At 38.8% G+C, this 25,000-nt stretch overlaps 1 protein-coding gene across 1 annotated transcript in view; it reads right to left on the reverse strand.

Moving 5' to 3' along the window:
- Positions 1-19,448, reverse strand: part of mthfd1b (methylenetetrahydrofolate dehydrogenase (NADP+ dependent) 1b) — a 39,775-nt gene extending 20,327 nt beyond the window's left edge. The window contains exons 1-13 of the mRNA XM_053633025.1: positions 19,293-19,448; positions 15,557-15,641; positions 13,927-13,986; positions 13,728-13,781; positions 13,337-13,473; positions 13,150-13,250; positions 10,492-10,628; positions 5,418-5,529; positions 3,820-3,947; positions 3,627-3,724; positions 1,971-2,144; positions 110-246; positions 1-33 (exon numbers count right to left, since the gene is read on the reverse strand). The exon at positions 1-33 is cut by the window's left edge and continues 14 nt beyond it. Coding sequence (XP_053489000.1) covers positions 1-33; positions 110-246; positions 1,971-2,144; positions 3,627-3,724; positions 3,820-3,947; positions 5,418-5,529; positions 10,492-10,628; positions 13,150-13,250; positions 13,337-13,473; positions 13,728-13,781; positions 13,927-13,986; positions 15,557-15,641; positions 19,293-19,330 — 1,294 coding nt within the window. The 5' untranslated portion in view covers positions 19,331-19,448. The remainder of the gene's footprint in view (positions 34-109; positions 247-1,970; positions 2,145-3,626; positions 3,725-3,819; positions 3,948-5,417; positions 5,530-10,491; positions 10,629-13,149; positions 13,251-13,336; positions 13,474-13,727; positions 13,782-13,926; positions 13,987-15,556; positions 15,642-19,292) is intronic.
- Between the last annotated feature and the right edge of the window lie 5,552 nt (positions 19,449-25,000).

Genomic DNA, 25,000 nt, shown 5'->3' on the forward strand with positions numbered 1-25,000 from the left:
TAACCTGAGAATAGCCACCTCCAGCTGCACCACCTAGTAAGAAAGTACATGTCCATGTTCAGTGATGAGACATGCTATGCAAATCCTGCAACATGACCACAGGACTTACCTTTGATACCAAACGTGGGGCCTTGAGACGGCTGGCGCACACAGGCAAACACATTACGGTTGAGGTGAGCACCAAGAGCCTGCACCAACCCTATTGTAGTGGTGCTTTTCCCCTCACCAAGAGGTGTAGGAGTGATTCTACAAAATCAAAAAAAAAAATAAAACAAAACAAAAAAACACATACCATTTATACACTCAATTCATATACAGTGGGGGAAATAAGTATTGGACGCATCAACATTTTTTTCAGTAAATATATTTCCAATGAGGCTATTCACATGAAATTTTCACCAGACATCAGTATTGACTCAAGAAATCCATAAATATAATTCACAACATTAAAGTCCATAAATAAAAGTTATGTGAAATAAAGAGGAATGACACAGGAAAAAAGTATTTAACACGCTAACTGAAATGTATTTAATACTTAGTGGAGAAGTCTTTGTTTGTAATGACAGCTTCAAGATGCTTCCTGTATGAATAAATTAATCGGCCGCAGTATTCAGGTGTGATTTTGGCCCATTCTTCTAAACATATTGTCTTTAAATCTTGTTCAATTGGATTGAAGTCAGGTGATTGACTGGGCCATTCTAACGCCTTGATTTTTTTTTTCTCTGAAACCAATTGAGAGTTTCCTTTGCTGTATGCTTTGGATCGTTGTCCTGCTGGAAGGTCCACCCACGTCTCATCATCATCCTGGTGGATGGCAGCAGATTCTTCTCAAGAATCTCCCAGTAAAGGGCTGCATTCATTGTTCCTTCAATTATATGAAGTCTGCCAGTACCATGCGATGAAAAACAGCCCCATACCATGATGCTTCCACCTCCAAACTTCACTGTTGGTGTAGTGTTTTTATGGTGATATGCAGTGCCATTTCTTCTCCAAACATGGTGTGTAGTATGACAGACAAAAAAGTTAAATTTTGCTCTCCTCTGACCAGACTACACTCTCCCAGTATTTCATAGGCTTGTCCAAATGAGTTGTAGCAAACTTTAAACGAGCTTCAACATGCCTTTTCTGTAGTAATGGAGTCTTGCGGGGTGAGCGTGAGAAGTGGAGTGCATTGCCTATTGTTTTCTCTGTGACGATGGTACCTGGTGCCTCCAAGTGTTTCTGGAGCTCTTTCCGAGTGGTCCTTGGCTCTTGGGCTACTCTTCTGACGGTTGATGACGGAGTGATGTTGCTTCCACTTGCGGATAATGGCCCCAATGGTGCTTACTGGAGGATTCAGAAGTTTTTAAATATGTCTGTATCCTATTCCATCAATACATTTCACAACAATAAGGTTCCGAAGGTCTTGGGAGAGCTCTTTGCTTTTACCCATCATGAGGTGTTTCTTGTGTGACACCTTGGTAACGAAAAGCCTTTTTATAGACCATCAATTTACAAACCCATCTGATATTAATTTGCACAGATAGGAGGTATAATTACTTATGGATTTCAGCTGGTTTCTTGCCTTACCTTGGCTTGAAGAACTGCTTATTCTTAGCATGTTCAATACTTTTTTCCTGTGTCATTCCACTTTATTACACATAACTTTATTTATGGACTTTAATTATACTTTAATTCTATTTCAGGATTTCTTGAGTTAATACTGATGTCTGGTGAAAATTTAATGTGAATAGCCTCATTGGAAATATATTTACTGAAAAAAATATTGACGCGGTCAATACTCATTTCCCCCACTGTAATTCCACGTTTTTGGACTCATCGCTCACCATTTCATACACAACACTGGAACAAAGCTAAATTCTGAAATCCTCTTACTTATACAAATATATACAGATCATTTATACCTTTTACAAAATATTTCTTTCGATAAACTCAAATGTTAGATCAACTGTTAAAAATAGATTTCTTACCCAGTAACAACCACATATTTGCCATCAGCCTGGGACTTCAATCGTTCAATAGTTTCCAACTGGACTTTGGCCTTGGTCTTGCCATACAGCTCAACTTCATCCGAGAGAAGCCCGATCTCTCGGGCCAGACGGTCAATGGGCTTGGGTACACCGGAGCGGGAAATAATGATATCACTGTGACAGTGAGACAAAATTAGGTAAAATTCTCAGTAGTAAGACGCCAGACAGTTACAGAGTTTACATAAATGATTATCTAAACCACACTGAAAGTTATGACATATTTAGACATTAAATATATTTATTTTCCAGCTTGAATGTAGCTTGCGACAGTCAAAATGAAAGATGATTCTGTTGACTACTGATGCTATAAATCAGTGGTTCTCAACCAGGAGAGATAGGAAGGGGGGCGCAAATTGTTTTCAAGAAAAAATAAATAAATAAATAAAACACAGAAATGGCATCATTTGTGTACTCAGCGTATTTTATTGCTTTTCAAATAGAATGTGCATAAATGAAAAACCCCACGTTCCCTCTGTATTTTCTTTTTGCTGGGGAGAGGCAGAGCTTACTTACCTTTTACCTAGCTGTCAGTGGAGACCTGTGTAGCCAACTTAGCAACTTTTCAGACCCCTTTAGCAAATTTTTTTTGCACAAAAAAGTTGGACAAACCTTAGCAACTTTCCAAATGTGGCCAGTACTGTCCTGCAAGCGCGAGGTCTTGCTTTCCTGCTACACTCACACCTCTCTCTGTGTCTGCTCTGTTCAGTGAGTGGCTGAGAGCCAGAGATTTAACAATGTTATGGATAACGAGACGCACCCCTTGTCCCAGTTTAAATCATTCTTATGCGAATGTTTTTAGAACGCAACAGGAAAGTAGCATTGATCTATAGTTACAAAAGGTTGAGAACCTCCGCTATAAACCAAGTAAGGAATAGAACAGGTGTGCTGTTAGGATTTTATGTATTAATATTTTAAATTAACGACAGTGTGGTGCAATGCGCTACGAGCCGATTATTAAAGTTTTTTATTTTCCTAAAACGGCACATCCTGAAGTGTCTAACTCCTCCTTTTTTCCCCCGTTTATAGTTACATATATTGAAGTGTCCATGAAACAAGCTTGTACCTGTTACCACTTACAAAACTGCAGCTCATCATGTTATGGAGAAACTGCAAAGCACAAAAAAAATCCCTCTGTTCTGAAGAATCTCCCGTCGCAGATAACATACCGACTACTCCAAAGCGCTGACACATGAACCTCCTCCCATAAACGTCAAATAAACGTTACCATACAGACAGCTTCGCCATATCAATGATTCTACATTTATTCGTTAAACAACAAGAATCCAGTTTTTATTAGCCTTACATTTCATGTATCCACCATTCAAGTCCCTATATACAGTAAGCCGTTACTATAGAAACCACAACATATAAGAACGAACGCGTTAATATAAACCTGGGATTGGAATTAAATCTGGCGCTACTGTCTGCTATAGTAAATTAATCAACACCTTCTGACCAAACACATCTGATAATTCTACAGTGCTGTGGATGACACATGTTAACACAGATGCCATAAACAATGACAGGCTCTGTAGTTTATACGAAATCAAAAACATAAAATCATTTTTTTTTCTAAAAGAGGAGAAATAGTCAAACCTGGGAACGGGTCTCTGCAAGTTGAGCTTGGTATAAGAGATGTTCCATTTGCCTGGTTCATGTGCTTGAAGGAAGCGCTTGGCACTCAGAACGGTATTCTGTAGGTAAGGGGGGGTGATAAACAAACAGCTCATACGAAGACAATTGCTCCCTGCTTGCTATCGAATAAGAACACGGAAAACATCAAATATACCTGCATGAGCATGGCGACAGTCATGGGGCCGACTCCACCTGGTACAGGCGTGATGAAGGCTGCTTGCTCCTTGGCAGTGGCAAAGTGAACATCACCTACGACCCGCTTCCCATTTGACTTGGTGCTGTCTGTGAGAAGATTTAAACACACCCAGCCTCAGACGTGAAAGAAACACTCAACAGCTGTTTTGATGGTAGGCAATGTACACAAAATTAAGTTATTGCGCTCTTCTAGACTCCGCTGTCTTCGGTCACTTTTTTAAAAATATTTCCCCTAGTTTCTCCCTGTTCTCACTAGCTTCCCCACCAAACGACAGCCACTACCCAGGATGGGTGAAGGCTAACATGTGCTTACTGCGACACACGAATTCAGGCATCACATCTTTTTAAAAATGTTGCTGATGATGCGACATCACAGCTCAGCTGAACACACACGGAGGAAAGTGCTATCTGCCCTCTTTCTCATACAGAAGCTCACACACGTCTATGATTGGTTGTCTAGTGTCACTGCGATTGACAGGGAACAGAATTGATATTCTTCCCATCCAGAGAGATGTCTGGCCACGGGTAGTTGTGGCATTGTCAGGATTCTAACTTGCGATCTCCTGAGAACTGGGCAAATGTTTTTCTGATGCGTCACTCAGGAGCCCAAATATGATTTTATATGTTTTTAAAGAAAGTAGGCATCATTGGCCTTCACACGACTATATACACTATAGCGGAGGTTCTCAACCTTTTGTAACTAAAGCCCCGCCCCACACGACCCCCCCATATTGGAGGAGACCAGGTATAATGATTATCTATTATATATAAAATCTATCTATACATAACCTAATCTATAATCTGTTTTTGACAGATAGATTTACTTTCCATAACTTTTAAGATTTTTTAAATAACTTTTATAAAACTATATAACAGACAGGTATGGAACATGAATGATCAAAAGTGTTTCTGAACACTATAACTACTTTGAACAATAGAACTAGGCTGTAATAACATGGACTATTTTACATGTAAAACATGTTGCATTACATTCGTCTTGCGTTCTAAAAACATTCGCATATGAATGATGTAAACTGGGACGAAGCGCGCGTCTCATTATCCATGACATTGTTAAATCTCCAGCTCTCAGACACTCGCTGAACAGAGCAGACACAGAGAGAGGTGTGAGTGCAGCAGGAAAGCAAGACCTCACGCTTGCAGGACAGTACTGAAAGTCGCTAAGGTTTGTCCAAAAAGTTGCTAGATTTGACGCTAGATGCTTTTTTTTTTATTGGGCAAAAAAGTCACTAAAGGGGTCTGAAAAGTCGCTAAGTTGGCAACACTGGTCTGCAATGATGGCTAGATAAAAAGCAGACTAAGCTCCGCCTCTCCCCAGCAAAAAGAAAATAGAGGGAGAGGGAATGTGGGGTTTTTCATTTATGCACATTCTATTTGAAAAGCAATAAAATACACAGAGTACCCAAATGATGTCCTGTCTGTTTTTCTCTTGAAAACAAACATGACATGTTTAACAAGTTATGATAACATGTGATGACAGAAAAACACCGTAAATTTTTTTTTTTTTTTTTTTTTAAATATTTCCCCCTCCACACCCACCTGGAACATGGTTGATGCCACAGTCAATGACTACAGCGCCCTTCTTCACCCACTCGCCCTTCACCATCTCCGGTTTCCCAATCCCGGTCACCAAGATGTCTGCCTTTCCCACCTGTGGGGAAATAAATTTTGCATAGGTTTAGTGAGCCAATATTTCTGCATTAATAACTATGTAAATTAAGCTTGTGCCATACAACAATATCATCATCATCATCATCATCCATACTCAATATTACATTGCCACGACAATCCAGCGACGTTAGTCATTAATTATATTATATTACATTACTAGACCAGTCAACCATTAAGTATTTTGCAAACTGGTCTTGTACAAGTTATCAGTCAAAAATACACCAAAAGAGCAGTCTCCCCCAAAAAAAGCAGAAATGAGCCATTATGAATATTAATATACAGTGGGGAAAATAAGTATTGAATACGTCAACATTTTTTCCAGTAAATATATGACATGACATTTTCGTATTAACTCATGAAATCCTGAAATATAAAGAATTCACAACATTAAAGTCCATAAATAAAGATATCTGCTGCAAGGTAAGGCAAGGAACCAGCTGAAATCCGTAAGTAATTATACCCCCTATCTGTGCAAATTAGTATCAGCTGGGTTTGTAAATTGATGGTCTATAAAAAGGCTTTTCGTTACGAAGGTGTCACATAAGAAACATCTCATGATGGGTAAAAGCAAAGATCTCTCCCAAGACCTTCACAACCTTATTGTTGTGAAACATATTGATGGAATCAGATACAGACGTATTTCAAAACTTCTGAATATTCCAGTAAGCACCATTGGGGACATTATCCACAAGTGGAAGCAACATCACGCAGTCATCAACCAGCCACGCACAGGAGCTCCTCACAAGATTTCTGACCAGGGAGTCAGAAGGATAGTCAGAAGAGTAGCCCAAGAGCCAAGGACCACTTGGAAAGAGCTCCAGAAACACTTGGAGGCAGCAGGTACCATCTTCACAGAGAAAACAATAGGCAATGCTCTCCACTGCTCACACTCATCCCGCAAGACTCAATTACTAAAGAAAAGGCATGTCGAAGCTCATTTAAAGTTTGCTACAACTCATTTGGACAAGCCTATGAAATACTGGAAGAGTGTAGTCTGGTCAGACGAGAGCAAAATTGAACTTTTTGGCTGTCATTCTACACACCATGTTTGGAGAAGAAATGGCACTGCATATCACCCTAAAAACACTACACCAACAGTGAAGTTTGGAGGTGGAAGCATCATGGTGTGGGGCTTTACTGGGAGATTCTTGAGAAGAATCTGCTGCCATCCACCAGGATGATGAAGATGAGACGTGGGTGGACCTTCCAGCAGGACAACGATCCAAAGGAAGGATCTAAAGTATCTAAAGGAAACTCTCAATTGGTTTCAGAGAAAAAAAAATCAAGGCGTTAGAATGGCCCAGTCAATCACCTGACTTCAATCCAATTGAACAAGATTTAAAGACAATATGTTTAGAAGAACGGGCCAAAATCACACCTGAATACTGCAGCCGATTAATTTCTTCATACAGGAAGCATCTTGAAGCGGTCATTACAAATAAAGGTTTCTCCACTAAGTATTAAATACATTTCAGTTAGTGTGTTCAATACTTTTTCCTGTGTCATTCCACTTTATTACACATAACTTCATTTATGGACTTTAATGTTTGGATTTCTGGAGTTAATACCAAAGTCTGGTGAAAATTTGGAAAAATATTTACTGAAAAAAAAAATGTTGTCCAATACTTATTTCCCCCACTGTATGACGTATGAATCTAGAATGATTTGTAGCGAAATGAACATTACATTCAGGATTGGGTGACAGACAATTTTAAACCGTGAACAATTAAAATGTCTCCACAATCTGATCATGAGTACAATGATAACAACGCTCGGACATATCATCCCAAGCTGTTTTATGAACCAGACTTTGCTCTATTCACTAGTCCAGCTCACATTCTCTTGCTTGTGCTTCCTCCTCATACGATTTCACAACATAGCGGAATGGCTGAAAGTTTTACATCAGTTACATTAGGAACTATAGATGTCACGAGAACCGATACTTCGGTACCAACATTCTTAAAACGTGACGGTACTTGTTTTTCTGCAGTAGCCTTAGTACTGATGGTAATGAAGGTACCGGGTTGCAATTCTTCCGGAACTGAAGGGAACAATTTGCGTAAAGAACAATATGCAGCAAATATGCTGCAAAAGTGTTTTAGTCGGTCCACAAGTGGTGAAGAAGAACGCCAACAAGCACACGGGAAAAACTACAGAAGACGGCGACAATTTTAGCTCCGCCCCGACTCGTTGAGAGGAAAAGAGAGGACAGGTAGCATCGGTTGTCATCATTCATTTCAAACAAAGCGAGGAAACACCTGGAATTTGGCGAAGTACCTGAAAGACGGTCCTATATTATGTTTGTTTGAGGCAGCTGGCATTGTTGCCTTGAAACCAGCTAACGTTATGCTCCATGTAATGTTTGCGATAGCCAGTTATTTGTTAACGACGCCAACGCATTGCAATTTTATAAACTACCTCCTAATGGGCCACCATGCATCTCCATTCAGCCCGTGTCCTGTCAGCTAAATGTAGCCTAATGTCACTAATAATTTTTTAAATGTTCATCTTTTTAATAAATCTTTCTGGCCTGCCACTATATTAGTGAATTTAAACTAATGCATTCAGACTATAAGGGGTGTGTGTGTGTGTGTGTGTGTGGGTGCATATAGGAGTGCACCTTAGCACTTGTTATTAGCACTTAACACTGTTTTATTAGTCATTCTCAAACAATGTTTGATACCTAAAATATCTCTCTCTCTTTTTACCAGTATTAGCCAGAGGAGGGTGTCCTCCAGGAGTTTTACATTTAAAAAAAAAAAAAAAAAAAGAAGTTTATTTATTTATTTTCAAACCACAACATGATATCGACTTTGGTATCAAGTATCGTGTACTTTTGGTGGTATCGGTACCGACTACTAGATTTTTGGTATCGTGAAATCCCTATTAGGAACTCGTTTGGATTTTACATAACGAACACAGTCCAAACAACAGTCGTTTCCAAAATCCGCAAAGGCAAGATCAGTGAGTCCAGAGAAAACACAATAAACATGTTTAGCCAGCAAGAAAGTGCCTCAAAGAGTATGCCGAAAGCCAGATAACACATGGAAACAGCACAAATGCATTCAAAAAACAAGTGAGCTTTGGAAAGACATCATCGATGCCAAGGATATATTACCAATCAAAAACGTTCAACGTTCAGAAGGGTTATGCAACTTCTAAAAAGAGTTGATCCTTGTTACTACTTACTGAGTGCCAAATATTCCTCAGCTGTACACATAATGCCCAGAGATAAAAACCAATGCGAAAACAAACTAAATCGTTTTTAAGCTGAATAAAACAACTCCACTATTTATTCAGTATTTAAACATATTTAAATACTCCCTCACCTGTCAATCATCTCACCGTTTACTGCACTTTTAAATATCGAAGACGTGAACAGAGCTCATGTACATACTTAAAATTTAAATACATCATCCGTGCTTTTTTTTTTTTGAGAAAGAATTGTTTATATTTTGGAACAATTTATTTTTTCTTGGGAAGTATACTTCATTCCATTTGGTTTGAAAAGGTGCTTTGTGGTCTCCGACTACGTTTACATGGACAGCAGTAATCTAATTATTGACCTTATTCTGAATAAGACAATATTGTGATTAAGGTGTTTACATGAGTCGCTTTTAGAATACTCCTTTCATGTTCCTGTTTTACATGTTATAGAACGTAGATCGATTAATGGCACACGTCATTACGTCTCCACGCCACGCCGTCGGACGTCCCTCCAGAATTTCACGTAACAACATACAGTTCGTCTTCGTCATGGTACCGTATACAGATTTGGGTGTTTCATTTTTAATTTTACGAAAGCTTCAAGTGCAGTTAATTATGTGTCATGCTATACGCGCACATAGAGGACTGCTTGAAGCCGTGGGCTGCGTCCGTAACCACATACTTTCCTACTATATAGTAGCCGAGAACATGTGTATTTCACCTACTATATAGTATCTGAGATACGTGTATTTCGTCAACTATATAGTAGGTAAGTACGTAGTTTGGGACGCAGCTGTGCTCTCGTTTGCCGTCAAACGGTTGAGCGCTGCCGTGTGTGTACGTGTTCTGTCACAAAATGCGGTGAAAACTCCCACACGACGTTAATAGTGTGATTAAGGTGTGTACATGTCTGTAACGCACTTCCATAATGCGACTAAAACAGGAATACTCCACATGTCTTAATACCATTTGTGTTTACTTCGAGTATGATTTTAATCAGATTAAGGTCATCAATAATTGCTGTTTACATGCTAGTTTCTTAATCAGAGTATCGTCTTAATCGGGTTATTATCAGATTATTGTTGTCCATGTAAACGTACTGACTGTTATTCTTTTTCTTTGAGGTTATGTTTCCTTGTAGAGTTATATATATTTTTTATAAATAGGGAAATTAGTTTGGTTGCTCTGTTCTTTATTTAGCCTAAAAAAAAAATCTAAAATGAGAAAAAAAAAAAAACATGATATTTTTGCCAGATCACCCACACCCAACTACAATCGATATTTAATTCATACTGTTGCAGCACTGCACAGGTGCAGGCATTCATTTCATTTACACTTCAGTGCAATTTTAAATGTTGGTTTTAAGCACTATGTACCTTTAGGTTGTGTGTGAGCAGAGCTGCCAATAGCAGAGACAAGAAAAAGTAACCAGTGTGAGAAGCAAATACATCTTTCACATTGCAGGTCCTCTCCACATCAATGAATTGGCTTTGTTTTGACAACTGCTTTAACTGAGAAAGCAGAAAGGTGTAGCTTTCATGTGTATCGTGCATCGCTGTAGCAAGGGGTTAAAAGTCGTGAATGCAACAGCCAAGCCGTAGTTAGGACCTCTGTGTGAGGATGGGATGCCCACCTCTAAGCAAAGAATTGTATTTATAGTCTATTTTGGTGAGGATAAAAGGCATGCATCATATTTTAGAGCAGTTTTGTACGTGTGTTGTGTTTGGAAGTTTACCTCAGCTGCCAGGTCAACAGTTTTTGAGTGACAGGTGGTAACAGTGGCATGATTCCAGAGCAGGAGGTCATGCATTGGTGCACCCACAATCTTACTGCGGCCAACCACAACAGCCCTTTTTCCTGCCACGGATACGCCTGTGGAAAAGCTTTACATTAATCAACCACACAGACATTTACGCTTTTCCATTAAACCACTGTAGACAAGTACATGTTATAAGGGGAATTTTTTCCCCATGAAATACCACTTGCCAGAGAATTTCTTAAAACAATATGGTGGTGAGATGTACCGTGCCCTCCACTAATATTGGCACCCTTGGTAAATATGAGCAAAAAAGGCTGTGAAAAAAATGTCTATTGTTTAACTTCTTGATCTTTTGTTTAAAAATTTTCACAAAAATACTCTGCTCTCATGGATAAACAATTGCAAAAACAACACAGGTTTATCTAAAAAAAAATCTTTGTTAAATATATGTGTGCAACAATTATTGGCACTCTTTTAGTCAATACTTTGTGCTACCTCCTTTTGCTAAGATAACAGCTCTGAGTCTTCTCCTATAATGCCTGATGAGGTTGGAGAATAAATGGCAAGGGATCTGAGACAATTCCTCCATACAGAATCTCTCCAGATCCTTCACATTTCGAGGTCCGTACTGGTGGACTCTACTCTTCAGTTCGTCCCACAGGTTTTCTATGGGTTTCAAGTCAGGGGACTGGGATGGCCATGGCAGGAACGTGATTTTGTGGTCAGTAAAAATTTTTTTGTTGATTTTGATGTATGTATTGGATCACTGTCCTGCTGGAAGATCCAACCACGGCCCATTTTAAGCTTTCTGGCAAAGGCAGTCAGGTTTTCATTTAATATCTGTTGATATTTGAAAGAATCCATGATGTCATGTATCCTAACAATTCAAAATACTTTTTTTGCCCACTTGAACCATCCTCTTCACAGTGTGTTGAGACAATATAGACACACGTCCAATTCCAGGTTGATTCATAACATTTCCAGTTGACTGGAACTTCTTAATTATTGCCCTGATGGTGGAAATGGTCATTTTCAATGCTTGTGCTATTTTCTTATAGCCACTTCCCATTTTGTGAAGCTCAACCACCTTTTGCCACACATCACAGCTCTAATCCTTGGTTTTTCCCATTGTTATGAATGACTGAGGAAATTTGACCTGTGTGTTACCTCATATTTATACCCCTGTGAAACAGGAAGTCATGGTTGAACAATTTCCTGTTCCTAGTCAACCAGGTGTCCAAATTAATGTAAAATGTCAATGGGAATATACTCATATGAATTGATTTAAATATGATTCATACAATCACATATGAATCCATAAGGGTAGCAATAATTGTTGCATACCTATATTTAACAAATAAACAAACAAATAACCAATATTTAAAAATGTATTTAATTTTTTTTTAATAAACCTGTGATGTGTTTGCAATTGTTTGCAGAGTATTTTTGTGAATTTTTTGTAACAAAAGATTAAACAATAAAGACAATTTTTCAAAGCCTTCTTTGCTCATATTTACCAAGGGTGCCAATATGAATGGAGAGCACTGTAGCCTTTAAGAATGCCTTTGATTAAAGAAGAACCTATTAAAATCATTGAAACCATTCTCATGACTGGATCGGAAAGCTATCGCATGGTTGCGATGGACATTAACAGGAAACATGGTAAGCACATCACACAAATTTAAATAACAAATTCAAAAAAGACGGGAAGTGGTGCGGACTAACTGAGAAGTGACGGGCAACTGACTTGGTGCTGGCAAACCTAGTCCGTCCCTCCAGGTTTTAACGATTTTGTCATCGCAAAAATGAATGCAAAATCAAGCAAACTCCACAATATTGGGAGGAGCTTGCGATTTTTCTAAATTACAGCAGATTTGGGCGACACCCTATGACGTCATCACATCGCGCGTTCAGCCAAAGACCTCTTCGATTCATGTGCGTTGAACAGGAGTACAGCTAAAACGTCATGTTTACCAAACATCACATTTCGCCAATTCAAGTAGTTTTCCGCGCAAAAAAATAATAATAATTTTAAAAAATAACGCAAAACACTCTGCAAGTTGCATCACATATTTTGAAAAAAAATTTTTGACCGCAAAAAAAAAAAAAAACGGTGAAATCCTTATAGAATGCATAGTCCCCTATGTATGGAGACTTTTGGGACACCCTGTAGTCTGTGATAGCAGCATGCTGCAGTATTCGAGCTGCATTATTTAAAGATTTAGCACATTCCGCACCTTGGAGGTGCGCTTTCACTACTTAGTGGTTGTGAGCTTTGCCTTTTATGAGGATTTGGGGAAGTCATAGCTCAGTGGTTAAGACGTTGGACTAGTGATCAAAAGGTTGTGAATTAAAATCTCAGCACCACTAACCCACCGCTAGGCCCTTGAGCAAGGCCCTTAACCCTCAACTGCTCAGTTGTATAAATGAGATAAATGTAAGTCGCTCTGAATAAGGGTGTCCGCCAAACGCCATTAAACGTAAATGCGGATGTAAGTGACTAGGAAGAAAATCCGCGTTGCCGAAACTTTTATAAATCTGGTGGGAATACAACAATACACACAACAATACTAAAAGACTGATAAATAAGGCCAGTTATCATCAGCTATAAAACTGAAGACTACACACACCAACCTGTCTGTTTAATGAGCTCCATACAGCCATTGGGAGTGCAGGGTATGAAGCAGTCTCCAAGGTCACCCCGGGCCAGTTTCCCTGCGTTAATACTAGTCAAACTAGAAAAACAGAAAAACACCCACTCTAATTTTCCAGATCATCACCTAATAAAACACAGACATTCCTGAAATAATGTCTAGATTACCCATCTACATCCTTCTCTGGAGCCACTGCGTTGGTGACCTTCTCAGTGTCGATGCGGTGAACGGAGTCCAAAGGCAGCTGCACTATGAGCCCATGCACACTGCAGTTCTCATTGACCTCTTGGATGCGCTGCAGGACCTGAGCACGTTTGTGTGTTTTGTGTGTGTGTTCAAGACAGAAGTTGACAAACATTTCATGCAGCATGATATTATGATTAAAAACCCCATTAGTATGTGCATATCAAATATTTCAAGCCTCCAACATGAAGGATTGCTTTTTTTTTCTTTTTAAAAGAGTTTACGTTAACGTTTTAAACCTCTTCGTTTTCGGATTCTCTTCTACGCACAATGAATGAGAATAAACACGGTATACAGCCGTGAGGTTTCTCTCACCTCTTCTTCAGTAGCGGTCTGGGGAAGCCTCAAGTGCGTCGCATTGATTCCAATCTGAAATTATATTCAAACAAAAGACAAAAATAAATATTACTTGTCATTACATGAAAATGACGGTGCATAAATTGGTAAAGGCAAGCGTAATAGTCTAAAAATGTGCCAAACTATCTCATTTAAAAAGTTCGTCCGAGTTCTTTACCTCAGCAGCAGCTTTCAGCTTCATGCTGATGTACAGGTTGGAGTCGTCTCGGTTTCCCACCTGCAAAGACAGAGGTAATGTAACGATCAGTGTTTGTGAAGACACGCATTACAAATTAAATAAGTTAAGAACGGTTATTTCCATAAATCAACTATTATGGGGGGCAGTGGTGGCTTGGCGGTTAAGGCTCTGAGTTACTGATCGGTAGGTCGGGGGTTCAAGCCCCAGCACTGCCAAGCTGCCACTGCTGGGCCCTTGAGCAAGGCCCTTAACCCTCTCTGCTCCAAGGGGGCTGTATCATGGCTGACCCTGCACTCTGATCCCAGCTTCCTAACACGCTGGGGTATGCAAAGAAAAGAATTTCACTGTGCGTATGTATATGTGATCAATAAAGGCTCATTATGACAATACAGGCAATCCTAAGCACACCATCTAGAGCAGTGGGCACCAACCCTGTTCCTGGAGATCTACTTTTCTGAAGACTTTCACTCCAACCATAATCGTGCCCACCTGACCATCTAATCATTGCCTTAAGAAGTTCTTGATCATCTAAAACAGGTGTGTTCAATTTTGGCTGGAGATGAAACCTGCAGGAATTTAGATCTCAAGGAAGAGGGTTGGTGACCACTGCTGTAGAGAATCTGATGCCACTTCATAGTGCAGTGGTCCACTGCCTAAACTCTATCTTGGATCAGTAGTTGTACTAGCCATATCCCGATTTGTTGGTTCCAAAAAAAACGGATTAAAACTAGTTAACTTAACCCAAAATATGCTGTCAGGAATGTTCACGTTCACAGCAAACTATAAAAGCCTTCATCAGTCCAGCACTGAAAATGTATTCACTTATGGTTACAGTGAAGAATTTTTTTTAACACCAGTTTTTTTTTTTCCACCGGCTTTTGTGATTTCTTATGAAGAGCACCAACATACGGTCTTTGTAAGAAAGAAAGTACTTCTATATATACAGACATACACAAACAACTAAACAAAATTAATAGCAGCAGCAGCCACTGGCAATGATAACAAATTGCTGACACATAATGCTTAAGAGTTCTAAGAGGATTGTAATTATAGAGACAGATCTAGAATCATAGACTACATTTACATGGACAGCAGTAATCTAATTATTGACCTTATTCTGAATAAGACAATATTGTGATTAAGGTGTGCCGTCAAACAGTTGAGGACTGCCATGTGATCGTGTCCTGTCACAAAATGCAGTGATAACTCCCACACGACGTTAATAGTGTGATTAAGGTGTGTACATGTCTATAATGCACTTCGATAATGCGACTAAAACAGGAATACTCCACGTCTTAACTCCATTTGTGTTTACTTCAAGTATGACTTTAGTCGGATTAAGGTCATCAATAATCGCTGTTTCTTAATCAGAGTATCGTCTTAATACAGGATTATTGTCGTCCATGTAAACGTACTGAATGTTTACTGGTAGCATATGTCTGTAAATTTTGGGAAACACGTGCAACTGAAATAAACGATATAAAATAAGCTAAATAAATAAAAATGAGTTATGATGACGATGACTCATGTAACCAGGAAGATATCTTATTACTAGGAGATGCATGTCTCTCAGGTTCAGTAGACAGCAAACAAACTTGCTTCCACTGACCTGTAACACAACCAAGCCTGGTCTGAAGTTTGGGTCTTGCGCCTTCATTTCTTCCACGTCCTTCTTCAGCCTCTCTCGCACCTGGCTGTATTGTTAAAAAAAAAAAATTATGTAATAAATAAATATATAAAAATTTAGTCAAATCATTTATGAAATAACGAAAATCATTCAGCCCTGACATGATTCTCATGATGAGAAACGAGGTCAAGCATTTCCTCTTTTTAAGTGGCTCTAAAAGCAAACAAGGCTTGTCAGTTTGTTTCAAACTTTAAGGGAACATTTAAAAAGAACTTGCATACTATTCTTCATAATTAACTTGTGATCGACAATCACCTCCACGATTTAATTTGTGATGAAATTCCGAGGTTAATTTTTTAGCTTAAAAATTCTTTCATAGACATGTTGGTCTAATGTCACTAACGGTTTCCTACATTACCCACAATGCCACTTGACTACCTGCTGATAGTAGGAACCAGCCCTTGCTTCATCTCTACCTAAAGAGACTTACGCAATCCTTCAATCTAATCCTCTCATCTGACAAAAAAAATCAGATCAGTAACTGTTTTCACATGAAGATTGCTACTACGTTTACATTTCTTCGGAATACAAGCTCACATATTATTGTGCAAGCTTTTTTTTTTTTTTTTGCTTGTTCAGCTTGAAATAAACCTTTTGACTTGTACTTCAGGATTCAAGCATCTCTATCACATCTCCAGTCCATAGGTCATACAGAGATCCATTACAAAAAAACCCAAACACATTATTACAAGACTCCATAATCATAAAATTTCCTTTCACGCTACAATGAACGCGTAGATGCCTTTAACCAAAGATATTTATTAGATGTCAGGTAGCAGTCTGGTCAGGAAAATAATAAAGAAGTCTGTCAGGTTTGATCTGCAAAAACAGAAACAGGTATGACAGTCGGAGCCTCCAAAAGAACTGTGGCAGATTCTCCAAGATGCTCAAAAAAACTTAACAGCTAATTTCCTTACAAAACTACACAAACTGTACCCGAGACAACTTTTGTTTGCTTTGTCTGCTTTTTAATAGTGGATTTTTTTATGTACAAATGATTCATTTTATTATTCTTGAAGGCATCTTTGCATGTGCCTGCTATGTATGTACATACTGTATAAGCGCAACTGCTGATATGACTATTAGTAACAAGCCACACTTTTAGAACTGTCACAAGCCTAGTATGATCATAAGTGGAACTGTTTGGTGCACATTAAGGAAGAACTAAAGACTAAATAAAAACCATATGACACTAAACAATAGCCTCATTGAGACTGGGATCCCACAGGACCCAATTAAAGAAGTCTAAAGGAGTGTTTTTAACGTCACACAGGCAGAACCAGGTGGTCCGAAATGAAGCTTGTGCGGCAAAGAAAATCCGTTTTGATGAACATAGGAGTGTATTGCACAATGTATGGTGCTCGTGATGCGTTTACTATATGCAGCCATTAATCATCGCTAAACTCTTTATCCTAATCAGAGTCACTCTGGGTTAAATTACTAGGGTTTTATTATATTTTACTTTAGGAAACAGAACCAAGGAAATGCATTAGAATACATCACAGGCAGGCACAAACAAATATCTGTGGGAGCAGGAGGCAGTGGGATTAAAATAGGGTTGTCAAAAGTCGGTACTAAAGAGAAAAATTTGACGATACCAGATTTTCATAAGTACTGGTAGTACCGGGTCAACCCGGTACCGACACGCTGCCTGACAGGTGGTCAGTCAGGACCTTTTCATGGGTGCACCGTGCAAAAAGAAGACATTGGATCCAAAGTAGCAGCAGCTGTATGCGTCCGAAACCACATACTTACCTACTATATAGTAAGCGAACTACATGTATTTCTCTCGGACGCTCGTTTTCCGCTTTCGTTGCTGTTACCGCCAAGTGTGTAAAACCTTAAAACAGAACCCCTAAAATGTATGTGCCGCTACATTAACCGTGCTTTCAGGAAGAGCGGCTGCTTACCCGCAGTATTTATTCAAGCAGTTCAAGCAGGTGAGCTTAAAATGATGGTAGCAGTTGCATTATGAATGTTGTAGAATAGTTTAATCGGAGTGTTTTATTGCAAGAAAACACACAGTTTTGCTTACTTAATGGTTAGCATATGTGCGTTTAATAATAATACAGTCAGGAGCCCTTATTAACCATTTAATGCTGTAACTTTTCTTGGGGTAAAATACATGGGAGGGCATGATGGGGTTTACTAATTTTACACACCAGAGGCTTTTTGATGACAGATACAGATAGATAGATAGATAGATAGATAGATAGATAGATACACACACATATACACATTATATATACATATATATAATATATATTTTATATACATATATATATATATATATATATATATATATATATATATATATATATATATATATACACACATACATACACACACACACACACACACACACACACATACACATTGTGTATATGTATGTGTGTATATATGTATATGTATGTATATATATTATTATAAAAACATTTCTTCTTTTGCCTGGATAACTCTAGAAGCTTTCATAATGAAATACTTGAATATACAGAATGGCATTTTTAAAAATACATTTTATATTGATATTTAACTTTATTAATAAAATAGTGTGTTGTTCAATTAGCATGTTGTGTTTTGCTTTGGTACCGAAATTGGTGGAATACCAATTTTACTGGTATTGGTACTGACTACTGAAATGTTGGGATTCCGTGACAACCCCAGATTAAAAATCAATCCCCGAACGAACACACACACACACACACACACACAAACACACACACAAACACACACACAAACACACACACAAACACACACCTCTAGTTCAATTTTAACCATTACTATTATAACCCGTTGGAGGACGAAGAGGTGTTGTACTCTGATCCAAGTCATTGTGCAGCCAATTTGACAGAAACTATAACACTGACTCGGTCTTTATCTCTCAATGATTAAACAAAAAGGCATGCACAAAGGTCAGTGTGCAGGCCACAAGATTACACCATACCTGCAAATTCCAGTATTGAGCTCTTTAAAGAGAATCATCATATAGGTCATAATAATAAAAAAGGAAAGAAAGTGAGCCACTGTTAATTACTGCCAAATCAGTCATGCAATGTCCCAGATAGAGACTGAGCCACTCAGCCTTGTGACCAAGTGGATGCAATAGAGCTGAAAAGTGCTGAATGCTGATCATCACCAAGAGCTGACAAAAGGCAGTCTCCACAATCTTATCACATATATCTTATCTGATCATCCTAAACTGTCAGTACTGTTATATGGTTTAGCACCAATAAAAATAAAAAATCATGCACAAGGCGACTGCATTCAGATCTTATTATGCTTACAAAGTAAAACTACATCTATATTCATTTCATTGCAAATCTCATGCACACTCACACAAAATAAGGATTCTGCATCAACCAAAATAAATGTAATGAGGACTGGAGGCGGTGAAATGCGCACGAGCGCTGCACGTGCTCTTCTAACGTGTTGCTTAAACACGAGAACTTCCTCGTGCGTTTTAGTCTAGTGCAAACCTTCAAAGATCCACAAGAACACCAAGTTTATCTGATAGCAGTGCTGAAGAAATGGTGCATAAAGACCCCTGAATGAAGCACGTGCATGTCAAAATGCCACCCAGCTACCCGTTTTTATCTGAGCTGCGGAAACTGCGGAAAGTGTTGTTGTTGTTGTTGTTTTTATTAAAGTGTAAACTTACGCTGAGACTTCTTTTCCGCTGATGATTTGGGCCGACATGATGGACTTCCTGGAACTGTCTTCTGCAGAGAATGAAGTTGAATACTTTGAAACTTTTTTCCCCCAGAAGTTTACTACACTGACCCACACGCTTACAAATGATCTACGCAATTTCCGCCGCACGGTGAAACCCTGCCGCTGATCAAGCTGCCCGCGCGCCGAGACTACGCCGTAAAAACCTTCGTGAATAGCACTAGGCGCTGACGTCAGAAATGTAGGCGTGGCCATTTGCATCGGTCATACAGCTCGAATGACTACAGGCTTACCTGAACGGAAATGCAGTACTGTATGCTACCCTTTGCATGTATTTAAGCCAGAACTGAAAACCCAAGCTACTTAAGAGGATAAATTCAAGTCTAGTATAAGTTCAGTAGAATACACAAAGTTTCCAGTGAAACAGGAAGCTGTTTGTTGTTTTTGTTTTGTTTACTTGGTTTAATTACAATGGTCATTTTGTGACATGATGGCACACAACAACTTTTGGTTATACAGCTGTTTACATAATCCTCAATATCTCGGCTCAGGATGATCCTGGCTCCTTGGAACAAATTCTGATCTCTAGAGCACTGGTTTTCAAAGTGGGGGCCGCCGGGGGGCATCAACAATTTGGTGTGAAAAATAAATAAATGTATGTTTTCTCTTTCTCACTCTCAGACAACCACACACACACACATACACACACACACACACACACACAATCAATTCCTAATGTAATGTAAAGATGTAAGATGTAATTATTAATAATAAAAAAAAAAAGGGGAATATATTCAGAAGTCTGTATTTTTAATGTGTTTTAAAGACATCTTGCAAAAGGGGGGCCTCAGTCAAATGCTCATGCCATTTGGGGGGCCTTGCCCTGGAAAAGTTTGGGAACCCCTGCTCTAGAGCACATTACAAGGCACATGAGCATATATAAACACTTTGCACGCTCCTCTTCCTTAGACTTAGAACTTAAGTCCAAATGTTTTGCTCAAGATTGCTCACGGTTCCACCTTTAGGGTCAATTTATAATGGGAAGGGTTCGAGTCTCAGTCTTAATTTTTTAGGGGGTACCTAGTCAAATAGAGTGTGCATGCAGAACATTTCAGGTTTGAGACTTACATGTAGCATATTTCTCTTGTATTTACTTCACCTTCACTGTTCCTGGAGGTGGGAGTGTGGGAAAGTGGGTGGGGGGGGGGGGTTTGGGGGCACCAACATTGATCTTGCATACCCCTCAGCAAATGTACAGATGCGCCCCTGATGATAGATCAGTGTCCTTCAAATCTTGCCCTCGAGGTCCACTGTCCTGCAGAGTTTAGCTCCAACCTCAATCAAACACACCTGAACAAGCTAACCAAGGTCTTAAAGATTACTAGAAAATTACAGGCAGGTGAGCCTAGAGGTTGGAGATAAACTGCAGATTTCAAGAACCCTGTGATAGATCATGCTTCACTGTTGCCAATATCAAATGTAGTAATATTTTAGACGCCCCTGACAAACATAAGCTCTTGTATGTCAGTCATAAATATAATTACTGTAAATACTGTTCATTTGTATTATTTGTTATGCTTCTATTACATCTGTTCATTTCTCAAAATGTATGAATAAAGTATGCTTTTCACCAGATTCGTAGAACTTTTGTCTGGAACATTCTGTGTCACTGGAAACTTTTGTACTATACCACCTCTACCGTTATATGCAGTCAATTCCATAAATATTTGGATATTGACAAAGTTATCTGTCTACTACAGTACTGTATTTCAGATTCCCCCATAAAGATATTCTTACTTGCAATATAATCCCACTTATATGCTTGCCTTATGGACTTTAGCTAATGCTCAGTAATGAGTACTCCTTACCTTATCAGGCGGAGTCTGGGACCTCTGGGCTCGGAACCTTCTCTGTAGGAAGCCGGTCTTGTGGAGCAGGAAGAAAATAATAAAAGGAAGAAAGAAAAATTCGCCTATGACTCAATCAGGAGTCGTTACTAGTTATTTGAAGTGTATTCGAATCACCCACCATGAGGCTTCAGTTTATTGATTCAAAATAACAATATGTAACATAGGCGTCTCATCACTCGGATGACAGTGCGTATATAAGAGTAAATATGCTTACATAAGTATATTGGATATAGGAACATACAGACACTTTTACAACATTAAACATAAAGACAGGCATAAGCGGTCTCATCACAAGGATGATAGTTGGGGCTCATCACAAGGATGATAAATGCATATGTTAAGCACACATAAACATCCGTCCATCCATCTTCTATACCACTTAACCTTCCTCAGGGTCACAGGGAAACCTGGAGCCTATCCCAGGGAGCATGGGGCACAAGGCGGGGTACACCCTGGACAGGGTGCCAATCCATCGCAGACACGTAAACATTTAAACATTAAACATAAAGACAGGCATAAGCGGTCTCATCACAAGGATGATAGTTGGGGCTCATCACAAGGATGATAAATGCATATGTTAAGCACATGTAAAGACAGACAGACAGACATGACATGTCATGTTTACAGCCCAGTAGGGTTTAAGTGGCACAAGAGCAAGACCGAGGCGCAAAATCTTCACCTCGCAAGTTCTTGGCAAAATCTCATACTTTTCATTCAGTTATATACACTCTTTAGACTGCTGTTAAAACAGGAAGTATCTCCAAATATGGGTATAAGAGCTAAGTCTGTAATTAACTTCCTAATATGGGTATAAGAGCTAAGTCACTTATTCAACAGTCATGTCATTCAGAGCCTGAATGGTATGTTCATATACAAAGTGTATGTTTCTTCCAATTCTATTATCATATAACATATCTCTAGCTTGTTCAACAAAGTGTAGGCAGAACGTCATTTGATCAAAAGCTTTATGCAGCTGTCGTTTTAATATTCTCATCTGTTCGTGTGTCCATTCATGGGACTCAATCTCACTGTCCAGTTGTTGGGGAGATATTCCAGAAAGCTGAGGCCCATATCTCTTGGCGAGCTGCCGTGAGGGAAGACCAGGTTTCGGGAATGATTGTGTAACTCTCCTCTTGAACTGGCGGTAGGGTGTAGGATGCTCTTGGGTAGGTCTGACAGTAATGCCGCTTTCTCTCCGAGCTCTGTTTCTTCTTTTCCTCTCTCTTTCTCTGGTTTCTCGTTCCATGCCTCTTTACATTTACATTTATTCACTTAGCAGACGCTTTTATCCAAAGCGACTTACAAATGAGAAAGATACAAGCAAAGTGATATCTTTATATCTCTTTATATGATTAATGCATTTTAGATTATACAGCATAATTAAGCAGCATACACACATCATGATTAAACAGCATACACGATAATTATTAAGCAAGCATTTGTACCATAAAATCATTCATTTAATCTATCCTTGTGCCTTTATAGTGACCCTAGGGAATAGCCATGATCATGTTTAATTATTCAAATGTTCCTATACGAATCCCTGATCAACCTCGAGTTCATTAGCTAGTCTATTACAACAGGTCAGCTAGTAGTTGTAGTTGTAGTTGTAGTGCCATTTCCACTACAGGTTCCATTACAGTATATTGAAGTTGTAATTAAATATGAATATGAGCTCAAAGTTGCAACTTTCAACTTCTGAGGGTATTTCATTCCAAATCAACAAACTAACATAATCATACATTAAATTGTAATTTTAATACTTGGATGCAAATCCTTTGCAGTCAACGAGTGCCTAAAGTCTGGAAACAATAGACATCACTAGATGCTGGGTTTCTTCCCTGGTAATACTCTGTCAGGCCTTTACTGCAGCTGTCTTCAGTTCCTGCTTGATCTTGGGGTGTTTTGCCTTGAGTTTTGCCTTCAACAATAAAATGCATGCTCAGTTGGATTCAGGTCAGGTCACTGACTTCAAGAATATTCAACTTCTTTGCCTTAAAAAGTCTTGGGTTGTTTTCAAAGTATGCTTCAGGCCATTGTCCACCTGCAATCTGAAGCGCCGTCCAATGGGTTTTGAAGCAATCGGGTGAATCTGAGCAGATAATATAGCCCTATACACTACAGAATTCATCCTACTGCTTTTGTCAGAGGTCACATCATCACTAAATGCACAGGAACCAGTTCCATTGGCAGTCATACATACCCAAGTAATAAGATGAGGTGGTATGCACTTCCTTCCCTTCTCCATACTCACAGAGCGTGCAACATAAGGGGGACGTCTCATTTGTATCCAAACCAGGTCTGTCCATCAAGGCACCCTGTGGGACGTATGTTGGATGTCCAACTTTGATATAATTTAGATCAGATTTTTAAATTCTGTCAGAAATTATGTAAAATTCTTATGGTTGATGAATATACACTCCCCTCAGAAATTATTGGAATGGCAAGGCCAATTCTTTTGTTTTGGCTATACACTGAAGCCATTTGAGTATTTAGATCAAAAGATGAACATGAGATGATAGATCTCATCTGACATTTACATCTTGATGTGTTAAACAGCTTAGAACATGGCACCTTTGGTGGCAGATCATCCAATTTTTAGGTGAGCAAAAGTATTGGAATGAACAGTCTTAAAGAATTTTAAGTAAATAACACTTAATATTTGGTTGTATACCTCTTGATTGCAATAACTGCATTGTATGATGTCTGGTTTTTAGTACACTAGTGGTTTCTTACTTTTTCAGGACAATCCAGATTGATGTATTGGCTATGCCCAATGCTTGTGCGATGGCTCTGATTGATTTCCCCTCTTTTCTCAGCTTCAAAAGGGCTTGCTTTTCTCCTATAGACAGCTCTCTGATCTTCATGTTGGTTCATCCTTTGTAATGACAAATGCAGTTTTCACAGGTGAAACCCCTGGCTCAGACAACGAGTAGACATTCAGAACTATGAATTGCTTAAACAATGTATCTAACAGGACACACCTGGGCAACAGGAAACACCTGTCAGTCACATCTTCCAATATTTTTGAACATGGCTGGTTTCAAACAATAGGTGCCATGTTCTAAGCTGTTTAACACATCTAGATGTAAATATCAGGAAATGAAAGCTATCTCCTTATATTCATATTTTGATCTCATATGCGAGTCTTTTTCATTGGTAAGCCACCTGCATTTTCTAACAGTTGTCTGAGGAGAGAATTAGAACAACTGCCATTTTGTGCAGTCTGGAGATTCAGTCTTCATGCATTGATCATGGACAGATTGACAAGGATAAAAATTTTTTTTTAAATTATGTTTTTCCTCGCTACAAGTTTTAAGTAGTGTCTTTATAGTTATTGAAAATCATCTGTATGGGAGTTAACTTGCTAATACATTAACCAAATGAATAGTGATAGGGCTGCAGTGGCATTAACCACTGAATGTTAAGCAAGACAGAAAAAAAATACTTCCACCTCCATTGATTTTTACATAATTACAAGTTTACAGCTGCAATAATGAAATGGAGCAAGCAGGTGGATGAGAACACTATTCTCTATTCGCCATCTGGCTTCAGAGCATTTGAAACATGCACCAGGAAGAAGAGATGGAGGACAGAATGGACAATGAATGTGACATTGTATGCTTCGATAAACAGCTGAGATGAAGAACGTCCTTTCTTGTCATATTTCATGGTCCATAACATTGAGATAGATATATTTTGTGTTACCTAACTGAAGACTGAACAAGTATTAAGACAGTTTTAATAGTTGATTTTGCTTGTAAGTAAAAAAAAAACCCTCTGTTTA

Source organism: Ictalurus furcatus, chromosome 9 (assembly GCF_023375685.1).
Source record: "Ictalurus furcatus strain D&B chromosome 9, Billie_1.0, whole genome shotgun sequence".
Lineage (NCBI taxonomy): Eukaryota > Metazoa > Chordata > Actinopteri > Siluriformes > Ictaluridae > Ictalurus > Ictalurus furcatus.